The 21,795-nt window shown below is 32.4% G+C and overlaps 2 protein-coding genes and 1 long non-coding RNA gene across 3 annotated transcripts; all 3 read left to right on the forward strand.

The window, feature by feature from the left end:
- Positions 1 to 322: 322 nt before the first annotated feature.
- On the forward strand, positions 323 to 1,871 carry LOC134706231 (uncharacterized). The gene is made up of 3 exons (XR_010105600.1): positions 323 to 434; positions 1,497 to 1,536; positions 1,765 to 1,871. It is a non-coding gene; the product is annotated as an uncharacterized LOC134706231 (long non-coding RNA).
- A 3,460-nt stretch (positions 1,872 to 5,331) lies between these two features.
- LOC134698923 (3'-5' exoribonuclease HELZ2-like) lies at positions 5,332 to 14,231 on the forward strand. Its single transcript, XM_063560607.1, has 8 exons — positions 5,332 to 5,347; positions 5,766 to 5,908; positions 6,386 to 6,520; positions 7,034 to 7,091; positions 8,135 to 11,771; positions 11,961 to 12,046; positions 12,560 to 12,697; positions 14,086 to 14,231. The coding sequence occupies exons 1-8, from the start codon at positions 5,332 to 5,334 to the stop codon at positions 14,229 to 14,231; spliced, it is 4,359 nt and encodes a 1,452-aa protein (XP_063416677.1).
- Positions 14,232 to 15,203: 972 nt separating this feature from the next.
- Positions 15,204 to 21,488, forward strand: LOC134706235 (3'-5' exoribonuclease HELZ2-like). The gene is made up of 5 exons (XM_063564993.1): positions 15,204 to 15,790; positions 16,337 to 16,558; positions 18,531 to 18,687; positions 20,033 to 20,200; positions 20,824 to 21,488. Exons 1-5 carry the CDS (start codon positions 15,230 to 15,232, stop codon positions 21,030 to 21,032), a joined length of 1,317 nt encoding a protein of 438 aa, XP_063421063.1. The 5' UTR covers positions 15,204 to 15,229; the 3' UTR covers positions 21,033 to 21,488.
- Positions 21,489 to 21,795: the final 307 nt, after the last annotated feature.

Raw genomic sequence — 21,795 nt, forward strand, 5'->3', positions numbered from 1 at the left:
AACAGTATTTTGTCGATGATCAAATCTAAAAAAAAAAAAAGTAAAAAAGTAAGATAAAAGAAATAAGTGAAATTATTGGTGTACTATTTTTTTTAAATTACAGTTGACACTTTTGTTTCTTGTTGAACATGGAGAATACCGATGACGACTTCCCCCTACCTGGGATTGAAGGTAACCCCGTTAATCCAGTTATTGAAGTCAAAGAGCACGATTCGTTCTCAGACATAGATCCTTATTACAGTGATGATTCAGTCACAACTGATGGAAAGAGTAATACATCGATAACAGATGATACAAGAGGGTTATTCGGAATGCAAACACAGGAAGAATATGAAACCCCTAAAGAAGAATCGGAAAACCGTGAAGAAGAATCTGAAAACACTGAAGAAGAATCTGAAACCACGCTTATGGAGGTTTATCATGGCGGAAGTATGGTAAATCTAAATTTGAACGATTTGAAACAAGTTAGAACTATATATGCGTATGATATAGATTTAATAATACATTGGACGACTTTTTGGAATTACTTTACGAAGCCAATTACACAAAAAAAGCAACAAAAAAATGTAATAGGATATCCAAAGTCCAAAGATAATATTGCATACGGAAGTTGAAGCTTCATTTTCTTTTAGTACAGTTTTATGATGCATTCATGTTTCAACTAAATTGCACTATAACCAAAGAGATATTTTACTCATTATTTAATAGTTACAGTCTCTTTGTGTTCCAAACAAAAAAAGGCTAAATCAAAATATAAACCGATGTTCAATTTTAGAAAAATGATTTAAATATACGAATAAAAGCCCCCAAAAAACAAAACCCAACCTGAGTAAACCGCTGAAACATCAAACGGAGTAAGACACAAGTAAAATAACAAAAATACTGATGATCCCCAAGGAAAGTTTAAAACGGAAATTCCCTAATCAAATGGAAAAATCAAAGGAACAAACACATCATACGAATGGATAACAACTGTCATACCGGAGGCAAGTCAGATATTGCTTATTGCTCCTCCTGACGAACATTTTGGTATCTAAATTTCTATGACCGTTTAATCTTTTGAGAGATGGTTTCTGGATGTGTTTTGATTTATTTCGTTTGGATTATGTCTTTTTGACGCCTTTATCCATATTCATTTCAATCATAAAAACTCATATTCAACAAGATACAAATCTTGAAAAAAAAAGAGAAAAAATAAAAACTACACAGAAAAAACGCATAATGACACCGAATGTATTAAAAATTTTGATGAATATTCTTATACCATTTTAATGTAAAATGATTTTAGATAAGCTACCATCTTCTGTAAAATCCACAATTGACATGTCGTAATAAAATGACTTTGACGCCTTACTCTATTTCTTAAATCATTATATTTTCAAATTATACTATATAATCGAAAGCAAATTAAGGGTTAGCTCAAAACGCTACTTGATAATACATTGTACAAAGACTGTATACAAACTTATTTGTTATTTCGTCTTTCTTTTCTTTAGTGCGCAGATAAGGAGTTGACATTGGAGCGTTATTACCAAGGTATGTATTCTGCCAGGTGAATGGAAATTAGGAAATAAAAAATAAAAGGTAAACAATCACCGGATTAATAAGTTTTGTATTTTATTCAATGCAAACTATCACAACTTATATGACAGCCTTTTTTCGTGCTAGTAAATGTTGTTTAATAAGTGTACATTTCAGTCATATTGTAAACCTTTTTTTACAAATAAAGAAAATTTAAATATGAAATGTTTATTATTTGTATAGAATATTTCCGGAGGAAGACAATAGAACCTTACCCTTTACATCATTTAGAAGTCAGCATTCTCTGGATTCCTGCCATTGAAGAAATGTTGACCACTGGTGACTACAGAGTAAGATCTATTTTATATTAAATGAAGATTAAAGCTGGTTTAAAAAATGAAAAAAAAGGGTTGTCTGTTAACCCATTTTTTGGTAGGTTAATTTGTTAAAACCAAAACGTAATGTTTAAGCCGAAAGTATTATTCGCTATGGACGAATTAAATTTATAACCTGTTGTTTTCATTTTTTCGGCACTTGGTAGATACTCCTGCTTGGGAACTATCAGTTTACGAAAGTATCATCAGGTTGGTAGTAAATAATTCGGTACGGACATGACAATTACAAACCTTTCTTAACTTGTCGGTTTCTGAATTAATAAATTATAAAGCAACTACGGTTTTAACTCCTTCAGTCAAAGTTGCTCTTAGAAGAGTTTGGTTTTTATTTAAGTTATAGAGCACTTCAACTGTGTCGGTTTCATATATCTTTGGTTTTTAAATATTCGGCTTGGAGCATTTCTGTCGAAGGCAATTCCACAAAGGTGCTTCGAACACATGAAATTTATAACGTGTTGTTTTCATTTTTTTTCTTGCATTAGCTTGTATTTTTTTTCAGCGGCTTATACGAATAATAAGAAGTATAAAATATTCAGCTGATGAATTAATGGAAGCAAATCCCAAAGTATATTGCACAAAGGCTTTCTATGTGTATATTGACTTAAATATTTCCTTGATCATCATGAAGGAGAATCTGAGTGACCCAGGTTGCATCGTCGAAGATTCAAGAAATATCTCTTTGCAGATAACAATATGTTTTCTTTTCATGGTATGTATTTACAGTTTGTGTTATTAATTGACCAGCACTTAGTATTACATAAAATATAAATACTGGCTCTATTTAATTGAAGAATAACCCAATAAGAAATACGTATATGTGTTACTTTCTTATTGTTGTTAACAATACAAATCAAATCAAACAAAAATAAAAACTCACTAATGTTTTAGAATCTAAAACTAACACATCCACCGTTTTCTACTTAACAAAATGCCTGTACCAAAAAAGAATAGGACAGTTGTTGTCCATTCATGTTAGCTCTAGACTCTAAACTCCGGCCCTAGACTGTCTGGGTCATTTTGGTCTCTTGTGGACAGTTGTCGCATTGACAATCATACCACACTTTTTTTTTTTTTTTATATGTAATACAAATTTTAAGATAGACAGTGACATGCGGCGTTCATATTGACTATTCCTTAGTCAGGAATCTGATGTACAGTAGTTGTCGTTTTTTTTATGTAATATATACGTGTTTCTCGTTTCTCGTTTTGTTTATATAGATTTGACCGTTGGTTTTCCCGTTTGAATGGTTTTACACTAGTAATTTTGGGGCCCTTTATAGCTTGTTGTTCGGTGTGATCCAAGGCTCCGTGTTGAAGGCCGTACTTTAACCTATAATGGTTTAATTTTTAAATTGTTATTTAGATGGAGAGTTGTCTCATTAGCACTCACACCACATCTTCCTATATCTATTTTATATTATATGATTTGTTATACAATAGCACAACATAAGACTAAAATAAGTGCCAGGTTTTACGTCATTTAATTCTGGAACGTAAATGATGATAGTAAGGTTTGTTTTGGATCTATGAGTTATCCCTTTGGTATCTTTCGTCTCTCTTTTAAAACATATTGATGTAAATATGCATTGTGAATTGCAATTTTACCACTTGAACTACAAAATATTTTGTTATACGTTGCATTTCTTTTAATTTCAGGGGCAATATCGGGACGTTTGTCATATTTGCAAAAAAAGTAAGCAACCATATTTGGACATATGTTTTGTAATATTGTAGCATTTGTTTAGAAAACTTACAGTATTGCAACTTAAAAATTATTATTACAAAAATTCATGCAATTGCTGTCATTCATGCCCCAATTACATGCAATTACGTTGCGCACGATGTTGGTACCAATTCCATAATCCGGAAAATGTTATTTTAAACGGTCTGAAAAATGTATAAGCATATGAAAGCCATGCAAGTATATTTCGGGTTTGCGCATTCATAACGTGAAATTGAGAAAAACCGAAAGGAAAAATATTTATCATATTTTGAAAGTTGTTTTTACTTATTTTCAGGTTCATGATATTTTTTTTGCCGGAAACAGTGCGTATAGTTTCTATTGCAATGACTTCTAAAAAGAAAAACCATCATGTCACGAAAAAAATAAATTTAGTTTTTAAAAACTATCCATCAAATAAGCATATTTATATCATAGAAAATAAAAAAAAGTCGGTAAACGTTTTTCGGTTTTTCTTTTCAAACAATAAAGCGTTTTATATTTTTTCTTTAGGCAACAAGGTTTTTAGATCGTTTTAAAAAGTTAAGCCGTTTTGTCACAACGTTCGCAAAACATAATTGATGTCATGCTGTGGATTTTAAATTCATCTCGTAATTAAACTGGACACAAAAAAATACATGTATACATTGCATGCTTAACCCCGCCGCATTTTTTCGGGATAGGTATTTTTTTTTATAAAATATTTGTTTTTTATAAGGAACATTGACTCTCTGTAAGTTTTAAAGCGTCAAAAGATACATATACATTTTTTTAATGATACAATAAAATATAAATATATAAATCACGAATGTTTAACTTCCTTAATCTTTTGCGACAAAGAAAGCATCGAAAAAGGTAAAATATAGAAAGAGAACGGAAACGGATACGGAAACGGAAACGGGAAGAAATGCAGCAAAAGGAGTATGTAAAAACGTATAAAAATAAAAAAAAAATAGGAGAAAAAATTCAAAATCTAATTTATATTAAAAAATAAATCTGTGTAAATTTGGAAATTAATGTATCGGATCCATTAGTGCGAACTGCTGCCGAAAGAAAAAATGTCAATTATGGCCTGGAAAGACTGACAATCCTGTTAATGAATATTCTTTTAAAAAGTATCTATTCGACCATTTTGAGCTTTATTTGTAAAACTGTCCATTTTTATCTTCAGACAAACCGAAATCCATTATCAAATTCCCAACAGTAAATTGACCTCATTAATATGCTTGAATGTCTGAAACTTTCTTTTTTTGACATCGTTGAAATAGCATCATTCTACGGAACGTCGTGAAACGCTAAGAAGTAATTTTCTAAGATATACCTGATTTCTCGAATGCCAAATGCGCATTTCGACAATAAATGTCTCTTCAGTGATGCGCAAGGCAAAAATATTTGAAAATATAAAACTTATTAAAGATATGAAGAGCTATGAACAAAAAAAAAAGACTGACTAAAAAGTATAGCCAAAGCTGGGCAAGAAATCAGACCTCTGTATGAGGAAGATGCAATCCCTAATTTTTAAATGATTTCAAATTTTTTATGTATTTTCATGACAGTTCAAAAGTACTGACTTCTGGGCTGTTGATACCTTACGAGACTATCACTAAAACGGTAGATCTTCGTCCCAGTGGTAGTAAAAACATAAACGGTACATTTTTTATGGACCAAATATGCATATTGACGTGTCATCTAAAGATGTACATAGATGAGGGTTTGTGAAAAAAAAATGAATTTAAAATTGAAACTTTAAGTCATAAGAGCATTGGTATAGAATCAAAATAAGCAAAAAATATTGATTTGTCATGGACCCCCTTTTCGAGATATTTGAGATTTGAAATATGGCGGAAAAGGCTGACTCGGACTTTTACCTTATATTTTCATTGGATTTATTTGGGTCATACATTAAAAGAAATAAAATCAACAATCTGGTATAATTTTGGTAAATGATCTTTTATGAGCTACCAAATCTTGTATGAAAAAATAAATCGGTGTTCTGGTGAAAAATAATTTACCTTGTATTGTATGGAAAAAAACAAGGAGTCCGAATATAACACACAAATAGCAAAACCTCACCTAAGTACATCCTTCAAGAACACACACTAGTAATCAAATACTTTTACTTTTTACAGTTGATGCTCACTCTCCTTTAAAACCAGGTAATTCAGCGTTCAAAAAGTTCTTTCTTGTATGGATTGAAGCCCTCATCAGGCTGAAAAATACAGATATTGCAAAAAAGAAGATTGATCATTACCTCGAATTGGCAACAACTAAGGTAATGAACATGAATACTAATTGGATAAGATATATAACAAAACTTATTTTTTGAACTTCTATTCCATCATTATATAAATAAATTGTTCTGCATTTCCGAAAGTTGGTATAGTTTTTGAAATTGAGTTGAAGAAAAAGTTTAACAGTGAATAAGAACTCAAATATTTCGAACCATATCAACAATTGTGATTCTATTCTGTAAAGTTATTTTCAAGCAAACAAAACCTGACATGTGGCCTTGTGAAATGGAATACTTGAGAAGCGATGTTATATAATAGATTGCTAGTTTCTTAACTGTATTTGGCAATATCTTCCAAAAGTTGGTTCCTCAAAGCTATCAAATTCGTACTTCATTTTGAACCAGTTAGCCATCTTTTTTTCTTTTTAAAACAACACTGATGAGACAATTGTAGACGAAACGCGCGTCTGACGTGCAATTTTAGAATCTATAATGAGTGTATTGATCTTTTTCAAACAGGAAGACCAGGAAGCTGTTACTCCTATGTTGTATCAAATATACCAATTAGAAGAAGAACAAAGGAATATAGAGGAAGAAGTTGTGGATAGCGATAATGAATATGTTAAAGATTCTAATTATACTGGTATAAAACAGGTGTGTACATTGTTCATAGTGTTATTCCCATATATGTTGATCAACCTGCATACATGTTTTCAAATGGTTTGAGACAGTTTCATTGATTTATCGCAAAATAACCAAAAAATGTCATACTTGTCAAATAGTTCTAAAATACCGATATAGTAATTAAGATTACAACACAATGTTCACTGCTGTACCCCAAGTTTTGACATTTTTACCTATTATGTGTGTTTGTTTTATTCACACATCGTTGTCAATGTAATGGAATTTTTTGCGACTGTCAGGTTTAATGAGCTATAAACCCATGTTCAATCAACAATTTTTACACGTAAGAGCATGCCTGTAATAAGTAGGAAATATGACGTCTGAGATCCTTTCGTTTCAAAACGATGAACTTTTTATTTTGCGACTTTACTTATAACTTTCCGTTTCGAATTTTCCGCAGAGTTCTGTCATTTTGTCGTTTACAATATTATTCGGAGTTTGGTATTGTTGATATTACTTTTTAATTATTGATAATCATTACAGCAAAGAATGAAACAGGAAGAAATAAAGGAAAACCATCAGAAAAAGAAACGGTATCGTCGTAAGTAGTCTTAGAAATTGTGTGTTTATGCTCTGAATTCAATTGTAAAACATCACTTTTGTTATGATAAATCTGAATGAACAAAATTCCCAGGAGTTAGCAACTAGCTAATAAATTCAGATTTTATTTAATCACACAACTTGGTTAGAATAGCGACGGGGCTCTTTTCCAGTGTTTAAACCTCACAATATCAATGATCGATCATCAAGTTTAGGTGGTTCGATGAATATCACACAAATAAGAGGGATAGTTAGCTTTATTACAAGGTTTAATCCGCGAATTTTCTTCACAAGAAAATGCATGTACCAAGTCTGGAATATGACTGTAGTTATCCATTCGTTTTATGTGTTTGAGCGTAAGTTTTGCCATTTGATCGGGATCTTTAAAATTCCTTCAAGGTTGGTATTTTTTTTTATAATACTTTTTACAGATTGACTCACTGTCCCACAGATTACGATACGAATTTTCGATTTTCGATTTTTAGGATATGTGTTCTCAGAATGAGATTTACGTATAGTCGTCTTTATTTATCTGTTAGTAAAAAAACTCATCAATGATACCAGGATTGAAATTTTGTTTTTGCGCCAGATGCGCGTTTTGTCTACAAAAGACTCATCAGTGAGGCTTGAACGAAAAAATTCAAAACGGCAAAATGAATAACGAAGTTTAAAGTTTTGTCAAATACAGCTAAAGTAATATATTCCTTGGGTAGAAAAGCCTTATTATTTAAAAACTTGTAAACAGTTAATTAATAATTATGACTATATCATTGATCATTCATGTCAACACAGAAGTGCACACGTCGTGTTTATATTTATATGTGTCTCTCTCATGACAATTGATGTTAAGTTTTCTGTTGCACTTTTTATACAAACAAAGATATTGGTTTTATTCACTGCTGAAAGGTTAAACTATTTAACGAGTTTTTTTCGAATAAGAAGAATTTGTATGTTTTGTTTTTCTAATCTAACTCATAGGAGTAATTACCTATAAAATTGCTACATGTTATCTGAGAATATCATTTTAAACATACACTGTTTCAGCAAAAAGAGTAAACGAACCGTTGGAATCATTTACAATGCCAACTTCATGGAATGGATTCCAAGGTAAATGGCCTAAAATCTTAAAAGAAATTTCACGGACTAATGATTGTATCAGCTCTTCAAAAGAAAACGAAACAATAAACATTCCAAAAGGTCACGAAGTTTCTGATGTCGAAAGCGATGATGCATTTGATAAAATGTCTAGAGACAATTGGATAGGCTCTGATAATACAACCAGTGATTACAAAGACGATGGAGACAGCGAACCAATTGATTATTACGAGGAGAGTGTTAAGATGTACGAAAACGATAACGACAATGAGTTAAATGAGCATGATGTCTTAACAAATGGTATTCTATTATCAGAAAAATACTTAGATCAACATTCAAAGTCAAAACACAAGAAACACTACTTTGAATACAAAGAATTCTACGACAAAGAAAAAATAAAAGAACTTTGTATAAGATATCCAAACAAATTCAAGATATGCACAGTTAAACTTGAGGCTGCGCATAGGGCAATATGCAAAATCACGGACCATTCTGGGGGAAAATCAGAAATTGAGATATCTGGAAGGTCGAAAATTGGAAAGGTTTTTAACGACGATGAAGTTTGTGTTGAAATACTAAAGGATGAGATATACGAATACAAAAAGAACAATCATATTGGTCCAAGGCTTAACGTTACTCCAGATATGTCCAAACTGAATTTGAAAGTTTATGGTCAGATAAGAGGAGTTTTTAAAAGAATTCATCACGCTAACGTTAAACATCCAGTATTTGTTTGTATGTTGGATGAAACAGAATATCATTTAATGAGACCAGTATCAAAAGCAATACCAAAACTTCATATAATGAATAGAAATTGTACAAATGATTATCAAATTGATTTATACAATTATGACAAAGAGAAGGGAGAACTAGAACACAAAGAACTATTCAATATCAAACCAGGAGAAATAGAGAACTACATTTTTTTGGTAGCATTGATCTGTTGGCATGACATATACCCACGTGGTGCAGTTATTAAAGTATTGAATGCAAAGAGTGGTATAAATACAGGAATGGAAATCTTGAAACTTCAACACCAGGTGCCTACTACGTACAAAAAGGAGACAATAGAAAATCTTAATTGGTTACTAGAATTAGATGAACCTCTTGTGTGCAAAAAAGATAGAACGGACTTAACAGGTATGGAGGTTTTCACGATTGATCCATCAAATGCTCGAGACTTAGATGATGCTTTAAGCATTGAAGAGCTTTATGACATATACAGAGTTGGTGTGCACATTGCAGATGTCACAACTTACATTGAAAAGGGTAGCCACATTGACGTTGAAGCTTATGAGCGTGCCACAACTTTTTATCCCGGCCAAGGTATCAATCCATACCACATGTTGCCTAAACCATTAAGTACGATATTATGCAGCTTAATTCCAGGAGAAAAGAGACCAGCAATATCCATATTTTTCACCTTTGACAAAAAGAAAGGTCTCCAAAAGCATTTAACTAAAATTAAAAGAAGTCAAATAAAATCAATTAAACAGCTGTCATATAGAGAAGCTCAAGACATCATTCTTAAAGTTGACACCACGATTTCAGATTCATTATGTAAGCAAGTAAATTGCTTGTTCAAACTGGCTAAAACCCAAAGGCTTAATAGATTGGGAAGTGGCATGTTTTACTTTCCGATGGCAGTAGACGGTGAGGATGACGATTTCAAGGATACACTTGAGGCTCATTATTTGGTAGAGGAATTCATGATACTTGCTAATCATACAGTAGGGAAATTTCTTATAGAAAAATTTAAAGACTGCATTCCACTTAGAGTGCAGCAGCCACCAAACCCGGAACAAGTAAGAACATGGTTGGAATCCAATAAATATTATGCTGATTTGATAGTGAAGTTACAGGAGATTCGTCCGTCTCCAACATTATGGCACGATCGAAAGCTAACAATCAAAGAAACTCCAACAGGAAGATATACCAAACTTCTCATGTATCAACATTGGGTTTGGAAAAGACTACTGTTAGCAATCGAAAGAAAGGATTACAAAGTCGCTAGTCAAATCATAGGTTGTGATGACTTACATCCATTCTCGTGTTTGGCACTTGACGAGTGGTATGAATACCAAGAAAGAGCAGAATACAAATGTTCAGGCGAAGTACGTGCAAGACAAGATGGTTCTCATTTTACCCTAGGTATGTTTCCATACACTCAGTTTACATCACCAATTCGACGATACGTCGATATCATTGTTCATCGGTTATTGCATTGTGCTTTAGATAAGAAGGGTTCTTGCTACACGAAAGATGAGGTTTCCGAACTGTGTTGTTATCTTAACGAAGTGACAAGGCGATCAAAGAAATATCAAAAACAATGTAGGGCACTGACATGGGGATATAAACTAATGAAAGAACCTCAAATTTTACATGGATTTGTTAAAACTGTTTCAGATAAAGAGGTATCCGTTGTTTTCCCAGGTCATAGATATCTACCAAAAAGTTCAAAAACTCTTCAACTGAATTATCTAAATGCTGTAAAGAAACCAGAATTCAAGACAGATAGGTTAAACGGTAGAAAAATTCTAGAACTTACTTGGAAAAAGAGATTATACTCCTTCAACGGGTATACGCCTATCAAGAAGAAGGAAATAAAGGAGGATGGTTACAGATTAAATCCTCATAACAGGGGATTTTTCCAGCAACAAAGGAAATGGAAAGAAATAATGGAGAGATTCACATCAGCAAAAAGTCCAAGGGATAAAATGAAAAAATTACTAGAAACTATCAACAATGATGAATTAGGAGATTCGAAGGAAAACGTAGACAAGCTAGTCGAAAACGTGCCATCATGTTTTAAGACAGTAAAAGATGTAAGTTCCGAGGTACGAGAAGGATCCATCACATTACAGAGTTGTAAGTTTACTATGACATTTAATCACCAACAAATAGTACCTCTTCAACTATCTTCCGAATCTGTTAAGGGTGTGCTCATTCCACAAATCGAGATCTTTGATATGACAAAAAATGTCAAACATTGTTTCCTTCATGTCAAAGACCCTATCAAATATCTAGAGCAATACGCAACTTCTCCGTCAAAAGATCGGTACTTTAGTGCAGTCGATTATCTTAGAACGTGGAAACCACTAGTAGAAATGGAATCAGCTGCAAACTCAGTTAAAAGTAGTACGGCGACAATTAATGATGTTCCTGTTAAATTTCTCTCAAAGTATGAAGGAAAATTTTCATTAAGCAAAGGATTTTGTGACCAAAGGAACATTGAGATAAACAAGACACCTTTAAGTGTGTTTCTCACTGATAATGAAGAAGCCATGGATGAAGAAAATGAGGAAGGAATAAAAGAAATTGCTAGTCCAGATTATATATGTATTAAGTGTCCAATATTTAAACCGTCAATAGACAAATGGGATATAATCAAAGGAAATATTGCACCCACTGATTATATCATTTGGATGGCACATGCAAAAATTGATAGAGCCCAAGTTCGAAAAGGAAAAACCGATTTTATATTCCGACTTCATAGAAATAGCAAACCGGTTCCTCTTGAACTAATGAAAGAAGATAGCAGGCATAGGTACAGCATTGAAATCATTTTCAAATCCAGTGCAGATCAGTAAGTACAAATATCTTACATTGTCGAAGTACTTATTTATGTTTATTGTTTTAAAGTTTTTTGTTTGAATTATGTCTTTTATAGATTCTACAAAAACTTTTAATAATAAGAAAAAAACATATTGATATAAATTAAGAATATAATTTCAATGGTCAGTGTTATCACTTCATTATAATTATTATTTTACAGGAGAATCGATGCAGTTCTACAATGCCTCAACAAAGCCACCAGTCTAGCTAAAGCTATAGCCTTGGGGACTTCAATGCCAAAACTTGGTAATATTTTATAATATTTTATACGTTTTAAAAGAATACAACAACACAAAAACAATACTGATATAAAAAGAAAGAATGATAATAAGAATATCATACTCTAACTGAATTCAACATTCAATAATATTTTTCACAACACATATCCGAAAAAATACAAAACCTGGTGTAAAATAATATCATAAGTGTTGTTTGTTTTGAACAATAATGAACATCATACCAAAAAAAAACGTAAATAGAACACGTAAAAATATATAATATATATTACCTATGCATATGTATACATTATATAATTGATGTTGTACTTTTATTCCAATGAAGAAGAACATAATGGCTGAAACGTATAGAGACTGATATATGTGTTCGTGAAATGTGTAAATGTTTGCTTGTGTGTTTGTGTAATGGCATGATATAGGATAACGTTTTGGAGGTAAAATGATATGTTTATAATAAAATAAAAAATATGTCATGGTTACATTCACATATACAAAAAACAATTCGGATTTTTTTATTCTTTAGATAAAGGCCATTTTAAACTAGGCAGAGACACAGAGCCAGACGTTACGGATATAGGATTAGTTGGTAACAACAGACAACAGTATAATGCTATACAGAGGGCGCTGCAAACATCATTTAGTTTAATACAAGGTCCACCAGGTAATTTTCTATACATTTGTATCCAATTGTTGCTATTAAAGAGTTACGCAATATACCAGAGGGACAGTCAAACTCATAAATCTATAAAAAAAACCTGACAACACCATGGCTAAAAATGAAAAAAAGACAAACAGACAAACAATAGTACACATGACATAACATAGAAAACTAAAGAATAAACAACACGAACCCCACCAAAAACTACGGGTGATCTCATGTGCTCTGGAAGGATGAGCAGATCCTGCTTCATATGTGGCACCTGTCGTGTTGATTAAGTGATAACAAATTCGGTAAATAGTCTTATTCTGTAGGTCATATCCATTAACGGGAAGGGTTTGTAGTTACGATGTAAGGAACATATCCGATATCATTTGTGAAACGGTTATTCCATAACGGTCAAACAACTTGTGATGGCGTCCGTAAAATTTACGAATAGATGATTTCAACTTCACCATTTGAAACTCTTGACTTAATAGTTTCCCTGTGAGCAGCAACCCTCTATCACGGAAATCATAATAGGAAATGCAAGCACGGGAATATCGTATCAATTGGGAAATATATACACCGTATGCAGGTGCTTCTGGAATGTTGCTACTTAGAAAAGGAGATAAAATTGAGAAAGGAAATGGGGAATGTATCAAAGCGATAGCAACCCGACCATAGAGCAGACAACAGCCGGAGGCCACCAATGTGTCTTCAATGAAGCGAGAAACTCCTGCACCCGGAGGCGTCCTTCAGCTGGCCCCTAAAATTATACGTATACTTGTACAGTGATAATGGACGTCATAATAAATTCCGAATTATACACAAAAATCTAAAATTTTAATTTACATAAGACTAACAAAGGCCAGCGGCGGGGTTGAACATGTTTATGAGACCTCAATCCTTCCCCTATACCTGTAGCTAATGTTGACGTAAACGCATAACAATACGTACATTAAAGTTCAATTCAAGAGAAATCAGAGTCCGATGTCAGAAGACGTAACAAAAGAAAACAAATAAAATGACAATACATAAATAACAATAGACTCCTAACAGTTAACTGACATGCCAGCTCCAGACCTCAAAGTGGACATGATGGTTGTTCTATATAGATCCATTTTGATTTTATAGCTACTTAATTGTCTTTAATCTTATAAGTTGTGTTTTATAAACTGTTGTATGTCTTATATTGTTATTTGTGCATGTCATTGGCAATTCGTTTGATGTCTCACTTTAACTTAAGTACTTCATCCTCTAAACGGAATGTTTTAGATTTTGCGTTTATGATCAAGGTTAACTAAGAAATGATTTTTAGAAACATGCTGTCAAAATCATTATTTTGGATCTACTTATACGTTTAAAAGGTTCTCATCATTTTCAATTACAAACTCATTTTTAAATTTTAGGTACTGGAAAGACCTACACGGGTATCAAACTGGTTTACCTGTTTAACCAGATCAATCTGAAATGGCAAGAGAGGGGCAATGAAATGAAACAGATTATTTTCTGTGGTCCATCAAACAAATCTGTAGACTTGGTGGCAAGTAAGTGATTTTAGTTCACCGGGCCCAACGAGTCAAGAAAGCTTTTCTCATCGTCGTTGTCGTCTGTTAACTTTTTCAAAACACTTCTCCGCTGAAACTGCTATGCCAAATTTAACCAAATTTGGTCACAATCATCACTAGGGTATCTTGATTACAAAATGTGTCCCGCCTGCCAACCGAGATGGTCAACGTGGCTAAAAAGAACAATGGGGTAAAATGCAGTTTTTGGCTTATATCTCTGAAACTAAAGCATTTGAAGCAAATCTGACAGTGAGTCGAGATCTATCTGCCTTGAAATTTTCAGACGAATCAGAAGACACGTTGTTTTGAGCTGCCCCTCAATTGATAGTTGTAGGGAGTTTTGGCAGTTTTCGGTTATTATCTTGTATATTATTATAGATAACAATAAACTGTAAACAGCAATAATGTTCAACGCAGTAAGATCTACAAATAAAACAAAATGACCAAACTGGTCAATTGACCACAAAGGAGTTATGACTCTATAAGATAAAATGTTAACAATTTATCGAGAAGTTTTGTAATCTTTTACAAAAAACTTCCCCTCTGAAACAACAGGGACAAAAGACACAATCTTCATTAGGGTATGGAGTTTAAAAATGTTTCCTTTGCCCACGCTTGCCAACCAACATGGCCGATATGGCTAAAAGTAGAACATAGGGGATAAATGCAGATTTTGGCTTATATCTTTGGCTTATATCTCTGAAACTAAATCAAAAGTATTATTGTTGCATTATTTCATGCATCAATTGTAAACGAAAATGTCAGTTGAGCGACACAGGCTCCTTGGAGCCCACAGTTTTCGTAAACAAATGTTAAATAACTGACACCATAAAGCAATTTCTAAAGTCAAGTCTCCGAAAATAGATAAATGATATTTATATACAAAGTATTTCAACAAAAGTTGTTTGTCTTTCGCTTTTGATATCTAAATATATCTAACTTTTTAGGGTGGATGAAAAGAAGGTTAGGCGATAACTGTCCCAAAATGGTTCGATGGTATGGGAGTTCTATTGAGGATCAGGAATTTCCTATTCCTGGAAAAACACCTCCAAATACACGTGGTGAAAGAGCAAAGGCTGACGAAAACTTGCGTGAAGTATCCATGCATATATTAATTAGGCAACTGGGAAAACCTTATCAGGAAGAGATTTCAGCTTATGACAGGCAGTTTAAACAACATCCTGATGGAGTTGATTATAAAGTTGTAACTAAGTACAGAAGCATTATCTCTAAAGCGGTCATTGAAGAGGTCAAGCGATATGACGTTATATTTTGTACAACAGCTATGGCAACGAATCCTAAACTTCTTAAAGGAACAAGGGGTCGGATTTTTCAAATCATCATTGACGAATGTGGAATGTGTACAGAACCCGAAAGTATAACCTCCATTATAGCAACACGAGCTGAACAAGTAGTACTTATTGGTGACCACAGACAACTACGACCAATTGTTAAATCTACCTACGCCGCCAAACTGGGATTAGAAAAGTCTTTGTTTGAAAGATATGCCAATAAAGCAACTCTTTTGACTTCACAGTACAGAATGGTATGTATCATATTAATAGTCCCTTTAAACCATTTAGAACAACATTATGTGTTATAATTAAAACAAAAAATAGCCAATGCTTACTTGAACTCTTCTAAAGACAACTGCTAATTCCTCGGTATTTCAAACATAAGTTGCATTCTTCAGTGTCATTTTAAATAACATAAAGTTAATAACATTCTTTAATCCATATTGATAAAATATTAAAAGGTTTTTCTATATGAATGGGATTTTGAATAAATAAGCATATTCACATGCTGAAAAAGGATATTCAACGCGCAAAACGTCGCGTGCTTTTACCTGCATAATTTTGGTAAAAAAAACGTTTAATGTACAATTGTTTTTGGTAAATATTTTCCATTACATTAATTTCTCTTAGAATATGGAATAAAACATTTACTGTCTATTTTTTCGGTAAAAATGTTGTTTTTCAAAAGTCAATAAAACCACACATTTACCTCACCAAAAGACAGTAATTGTATATTTGGACGTCTGTGTTGTATCTACAATATATCAATACTCCAAGTGATTATATTCTATTTATAGAATCCTGAAATATGTGCATTTGCTTCGCATCAGTTTTATAACGATAGATTGAAAACAAAGCCGTCATGTACATGGATGACCAATATTCCATTGAGATCTTGGATAAATAAAGTTATTCCAGTAATATTCTGCAATGTTGCGGGCAAGGAGGATTATCTTCCTTTTGACACAGATGAAGGAAATGAACAGTCCTGCTCTAACCAAGAAGAAGTGGAACATGTGGTATGTCTATTTAAAAAGTATATTTGAAAAAGTCTTCTTACTACCACTGAATAAACTATAAGTTATTGAACTGATTATGCCTTTTTTATGTATGACTAAGGTATACAAAAAAGGTAATTGTTATTGTAGAAGGATTCAGTAAAGTAAGGATTTAGTAAGTAATGTAAAGACTGTTATTGTTTTTGCTCCTGAACTTTCATTTATTATGTTAATAAAATGTGTGGCTTCTAACAGATGAGATGAACGTTATTCTAGTTTTTCTCATTGATATCTGTTTCATACCAGTATACGGTTTGGGTTTTGATCATTGATCGAGTCTACACGATGACCTGTAATTATTAACGACTACGTCCTTTGGTTTCTGGTGCAGTGTTCACGCTCTTGCTACCACCAGATCTTCTTATTTTCATTACCACTGTGTCGTTACCGCGGCTCAACTGCGAGAGAGTAGAATCCTAACCATAATTTTGTCTGATTGTCATCAAATTTGACATCATTGAATGAGACTTAACGTATTGAAGTTGCCTTGAGCTTCACTGATGATACTACTAGAGCTAATAAAGAATATATCGCTTACGGGGTACCTGAGATAATTCCAAGTTTTAAGTAGGGTTTGTGTCTTTAGATTTGTATGTCTTTTTGTCGTATTTCGGCTGTTGAAATGTCGTTATCAGGTTTTTTTTAAACTTTCAATTTTTTATCTTCGTATCTTTTGCAATTATAATAAGTATAAAGTATGTGCTTTTTCAAGATTTTTCAATAAGGAAGTATCATATTTTGAAAATCCCTTACAAAAATATTGAACAAGAGACAACAAACAAACACACAACCGCAAACATTTTTAAATTTCAGAATATTTTGCAAAGTGTATAATCACCAAAACACTGAACTCCGAGGAAAATTCAAAAAGGAAAGTTTCTAGTCAAATGACAAAATCAACAGCTCAAACACATCAAACGAATGAATAATAACTGCCTCATTCCTGACTTGGAACAGGCATTTTCTCATGTAGAAAATGGTGGATTTAACCTGGTTTATAGCTACCCAAACCTCTCACTTACTTTCCTTAATGTACACTTTACCAATCTTTGTTTATCACAAGAGACAATTTCGAGTTCCTTTTTGTTTCCTAATCCATTTGTCCCATAAACGTTAGGATTGGGACTGTTTTGTTTAGGTATGGTTATCTGTCCATTTAGTCGTCTGTTCTATCAAAAAAAGATAAGAGATTTCGAACTGAGCACATTATCGTCTCAACTTGAAATAGTTTCAATATACACAAAGTTGAGAACGTTTCAACATACATACCAAAATCAGGCGTTTGGTTCAGACTTTGCAGTTCTTTCAACATAAATCGTAATACTGCGAGTACTCTTTTACCATAAAGACTTTTAAGACTTCTAAGAGACATTTACGTATTACGTTTGTACACCCTTGTACTAAACACCATTATGACCAACTTCCGTTAAACGAAGTGCAAAAACAAAATACCAATTTACAAGGAAAATTAAAATAAGAGGAAGTATATCAAACCTGACTCAATCAACGATATCCTGACTTTGAACAGTTACTTTCCTATTTTCTCGTTTCTCATTTCATATAGATTAAACCGTTTGTTTTCCTATTTGAATGATTGTGTACTAGTCAAACCTAAAATCACGAAAATACAGAACTCAGAGGAAAATCCAATCGGAAAGTCCATAATCACATGGCAAAATCAAATAACAAAACACATCAAAAACGAATGGACAAGAACTTTATGGATCTTTATACCTGGCTGTTCGGTGTGAGCCAAGGCTCCGTGTTAAATGTCGTTTTATGACTTGGATGGAGAGTTGTCTAGTTGGCACCCATACCACATTTTCTTATATATATATATTAGGTTTATGTTAGGATAATTTTTGAAGGAACCGATTTAAAAGAAAATCACAAACCTGACAATAAAGAATTAGAATCATTTTGTTTTTAAAAGGTAAAGATTTTTAAACATCTGGTTGATGACGAATTGATAGATCCAGAATACATCAACATCATGAGTCAATATAATGCTCAGTGTACAGCTATCAGGAAAGCACTGAATGCAGAAAAGTTTATAAAGTTCAACGTGAATACAGTTGTAGCCAGTCAAGGTTTGTCACTAACTTTTATTATAACAGAATATGGACGTGTTTTTCGAGACATATAGAATTCAATGATCATTTAATATTTGTATTTGTAATTTCAAAATGAGATATAAATGATGTCTTTCAATGAACCAAAAAGAAATTCACAAAAGGACTGAATACCGGGAAAATTCAAATTCGAGAGTCCCGAAACAAATGGCAAATCAAATGATAATGCACATCAAACGAATGGATAACTAAAGGTAACAGTACCGCTGTTCGAAATTTATAAATAGATGGTGAAAAAAGAAAAAAAAATGGATTACAAACTGACGCTGAGAGAAAAACATCAAATATAAGAGGAGAACTACGACACAACAGAAATACATTATTAAAATGTTACCCACACGCAAACAGACTATGATTTAACAATGGCCATTTTCCTGACTTGATACAGGACATTTTAAGAAAAAAAATGATAGTTGAACCTGGTTTTGTGGCATACAAAACCTCACACTTGTATTGCAATGTTAAATATAACGTGAAAATGACGTTATTACATGACAGGACTACAATACAAATAAATGGGATAACATATAGGACAGATAATACGCCAGACGCGCGGTTCGTTCACACAAGACAAATCAATGACGCCCATCAGATGAAAAAAGTTCGTAAGCCGAAAACAAGTACAAAGTCGAAGAGCATTAACGACCAAAACGTACCAAAAAGTTGTGCCTAATACGGCTAAGGTTTTCTGCCTGGGATAAGAAGAATAATTCATACTTTTGCAAACAGCATTTTTTTTATAAATTGGCTATATAAGTATATAATAGATATACATGATAAACCTTAGTCTTTAGTTTTCTATGTCATGTCTTGTGTGTTGTCTATTTGCATTTGTCTTTTTTCTTTTATAGCCATGGTGTTGTTAGTTTATTTTTAATCTATGAGTTTGACTTTTGAGAACCGACAAAATATTTCGCCTCTCTTTTAAAAAGAAGTTTTATGTTATTACTAAATATCGCTTTGTTTTATAATCTTAATATAACTTTGCATTAGTACCGGGTACCAATAAAATACTGATGAAATGTTTGATGTTGTCGAAATAACTGTTCAGGAGTTGCAAAAAGAAAAAGAATGCTTGAAATAGCAACTTAAGAACTAAATACACCTGTTATGCTTTCTTTCTTTATATTGTGCCGTTTTAAGAGAGTTTGTTGGCTGAGGTTTTAAATGTGTTCGTATGATAAAAATGAGCAGTCATTCCTTTTATTTATTGGGTTGTGTTCATCCATGTCGAAGGTTTAATATTCTGTAAAAGAATAATTAAAGATTGTAACCTCTTAATATTATGCTGATATATATGTAGGTGGTGAATGGGACTATGTTATCATGAGCCTGGTACGATCTTTACCACATTATAGAATAGAACCAAAGCCTACGTTGGGCTGGTGTAAACAGAACCTTGGTTTTATCACTGACGAGCATCAAACAAACGTGGCATTGACAAGAGCTCGTAAAGGGCTAATAGTTGTAGGTAAGTTGACAGGATATTTGTCTTAAATATAAAAAGTCAAAACTAGCAAAAACAAATTAAAAAATGAAAGATAAAAATGTCCGGTTCTTGTCAGTACTGCTGAAAATGTTCAATGCTTATATCGTATGTTTGTAGACAAAACCCCTAGAAAAACCCATATGATATCTAATAAAATTGTTTTAAAGTATCAAGTAATATCCTAACAAAACTATGGGTAATGTTCATCCATATGGCATGAAGAAAAAATAGTCAAAATAGAAATTTTCTTTTGTCAGAATTTACAACAAAGTGACAAAACAAATGAAATTAAAATACTTGGTATGGAACATGAAACGAACTATTTACTGACAAAGAAATATTTGAAAACTGGATTGGAAGATTGAAAATTGGCCTTGTGTAGTTATTAATGAAACGAGGCCCTCTTTTACAAAATAAATAAAAGTTTTTTTTTATATGCATGAAACGTATATCTCTGAATACACGCCATCCATTCTAGTAAAAAGCCAGACTTTCTATATGATAGGTGACTAAGAAATATATCTTGGACGAGGTTTTCCCCATATTCGAATCTTATGGGTTTTTTTTCAGTATCAAGACTTGATATCTATATATATGTATTGTAGGACATAAGGAGTTGTTAACGTGTAATGAGGTATGGGGAAGTTTTATTAACCATTATGGCAGAAGGGGTTGCGTGGTTGATAAAGAAAAATATCCACCACAACCACTTTCAAAAAGGAAAAAGAAGAAGTCAAAGAATAGAGGAAAGAAAACGTTTGAAGAACAAACCGAAAATCTTGAGCAGGTCAATAATGGCCATGAAGAATCCTGAATGACTAATAAGCCTCTAAATACGCGTCGTACAGTATGCTTTTAATTTAGATGGTTACATAATCTTTCAAAAACCTTGTCTATCTACTATGATTACAGTTGTGAAATTAGTTTTATATACACAAATTTGGTGATGTGAAATGGTTGTCAATGAGACAAACTATCCATCAATTCGCAAAGACACTGAGGAAAACATCAACTTGTCGCTGAATAACATGCATTAATAGGCAGAACTGATATCGTTTAGATAATATAAAAATATAAAGTTGTAGTACAATTGCCAATGAACAATTTCCGAAACCAAAAACATTGTTATTTAGAGGTCTTTGAACAGGTAAATTTTTTTTTCTTCAAAACTATTAATACTATTTGAAGTTTTTTTACCAGTAATTTTGACACTTTTTTTGGAGAATATGTATATGTTAACACAATTATTTAAAACATATGTAAAACAAAATATTTGACCTTAAACGAGGGGAAGTGGGGAAAGATCAATATGAAAATTTTAAAAGTTAAATAGCAAAATTCTGTTTATAATTAATTTGAAAAGAAAAGTTGTTTAGATTTATCTTTATATGATTCAACATCAATACAACTAAGTCCTTTGATAAAATGTTTTTGTCGAACATTTATTTAGACTTCTATACGTATATATCAACCAACATTGTTTTCAAAACATACTAAATTACATGATGATTCAGAATTATTTGTAAACGACTAGTTTAGTGCAATATACTGATTTCCCTTTTTTTTTTAATCACTAA

The sequence above is a fragment of the Mytilus trossulus genome, chromosome 1 (genome assembly GCF_036588685.1).
Source record: "Mytilus trossulus isolate FHL-02 chromosome 1, PNRI_Mtr1.1.1.hap1, whole genome shotgun sequence".
NCBI lineage: Eukaryota > Metazoa > Mollusca > Bivalvia > Mytilida > Mytilidae > Mytilus > Mytilus trossulus.

Bases quoted from the DNA above. Each gene is read 5' to 3' on its own strand.
- LOC134698923 (XM_063560607.1), top strand. The intron at 5,909-6,385 runs GTAATGAACATG...TTTTTCAAACAG, and splicing joins TCGAATTGGCAACAACTAAG to GAAGACCAGGAAGCTGTTAC. The intron at 7,092-8,134 runs GTAAGTAGTCTT...ACACTGTTTCAG, and splicing joins GAAAAAGAAACGGTATCGTC to CAAAAAGAGTAAACGAACCG.
- LOC134706235 (XM_063564993.1), top strand. From the start codon at position 15,230: ATGGTTCGATGGTATGGGAGTTCTATTGAGGATCAGGAATTTCCTATT. The intron at 15,791-16,336 runs GTATGTATCATA...TTCTATTTATAG, and splicing joins TGACTTCACAGTACAGAATG to AATCCTGAAATATGTGCATT. The intron at 20,201-20,823 runs GTAAGTTGACAG...TATGTATTGTAG, and splicing joins TAAAGGGCTAATAGTTGTAG to GACATAAGGAGTTGTTAACG.